This window comes from Quercus lobata, chromosome 10 (assembly GCF_001633185.2).
Source record: "Quercus lobata isolate SW786 chromosome 10, ValleyOak3.0 Primary Assembly, whole genome shotgun sequence".
Taxonomy (NCBI): Eukaryota; Viridiplantae; Streptophyta; class Magnoliopsida; order Fagales; family Fagaceae; genus Quercus; species Quercus lobata.
Genome location: NC_044913.1, coordinates 48367981 through 48369076, shown reverse-complemented (window position 1 = coordinate 48369076; position 1096 = coordinate 48367981). Strand labels below are relative to the sequence as shown.

The following is a 1096-nucleotide window of genomic DNA, read 5'->3' as shown; positions in this document are numbered from 1 at the left end:
TGAAGGATGCATCATCAGCAACACATGTAATCCAACTACATTCCTCATATGTAACTTCATTCTTTTCAGTGTTTTTTGCTGCACAAATATTCTTCAAAGCTAGATTGAGAGTGTGAACAACACAAGGTGTCCAAAATATTTTAGGATACTCACCCTCAATAAGAGCTCCAGCAGACTTCATTACATTAGCATTATCAGTGATGACTTGGACAACTTTTTCATGTCCAATCTCTTATATAGCATCCTTCAACACCCCAGCAATGTAATGCTTGTCTTTGAACTCACCTGACCCATCAATTGCCTTTATAAACATTGGACCCCCATCTGATACAGTCATAATATTAATAAGAGGCTTCCTTTGTGGATCTGACCATCCATCAGAAACTCTACTTACACCATTTTCAAGCCAAGAGTTCTTAATTGGTTTCAAAAGTCTTTCAACATGAGCTCTTTCTTTTTGCAAAAGTGTTGTTCTCAAGGCATTGTATCCAGGAGGAAGAGAACCCGGAATGCTATGAGTAGCAGCAAATGCAGAGGAACTACGATAATGTGGGTTCCTTGCAAAGTTAAATGGAAGCCCACCGGTGTAAAACATCCTAGCAATTCTGCTATCCAAATCATGTCTAGCATTATTCTGGAATGCTTTCTCTAAAGTAGTATTCATAGTCACCTTCCTCCTCCTAGCATCAACCGAATTTGTACTATGACTACTATCACTCCCTTCCTGTCTCCGAAATGGGGAAATAGGTATCCCACGGCCTTGGGGAGGTGGGGGTAAGGGAATTTGACTTCTCTGTTCTTTCTCTAACTTATTATTCTCAACTTGATCATGCATTCGCTGCATTTCCAACCTATGGCTCTTTGACACCTTAACGCATGCTCTAATACCTTTACCAGAAATTTGTAATAAATGAGCCTTAACCCTAGAATAGGATCCCATAAAAACTATATCACAATAGTTGCACTTAAAGTATGTGTTTCCACCTAATTTAACAGATGCACCACCTGGTTTTTCTACTTTAGTCACATACTGCCAAAGAGGAGATTCATCATTTGACACTTCTTGTGAACTTCCTGTGCTATTAACTTCGTCCAT

The 1096-nt window shown here is 39.2% G+C and overlaps 1 protein-coding gene across 1 annotated transcript; it reads right to left on the bottom strand.

Moving 5' to 3' along the window:
* Positions 1 to 232: 232 nt before the first annotated feature.
* On the bottom strand, positions 233 to 1096 carry LOC115964879. Its single transcript, XM_031084112.1, has one exon. It carries the CDS (start codon positions 1094 to 1096, stop codon positions 233 to 235), a length of 864 nt encoding a protein of 287 aa, XP_030939972.1.

Excerpts from the sequence above, each read along its gene's own strand:
- LOC115964879 (XM_031084112.1), bottom strand. The coding sequence starts at position 1,096 with ATGGACGAAGTTAATAGCACAGGAAGTTCACAAGAAGTGTCAAATGAT.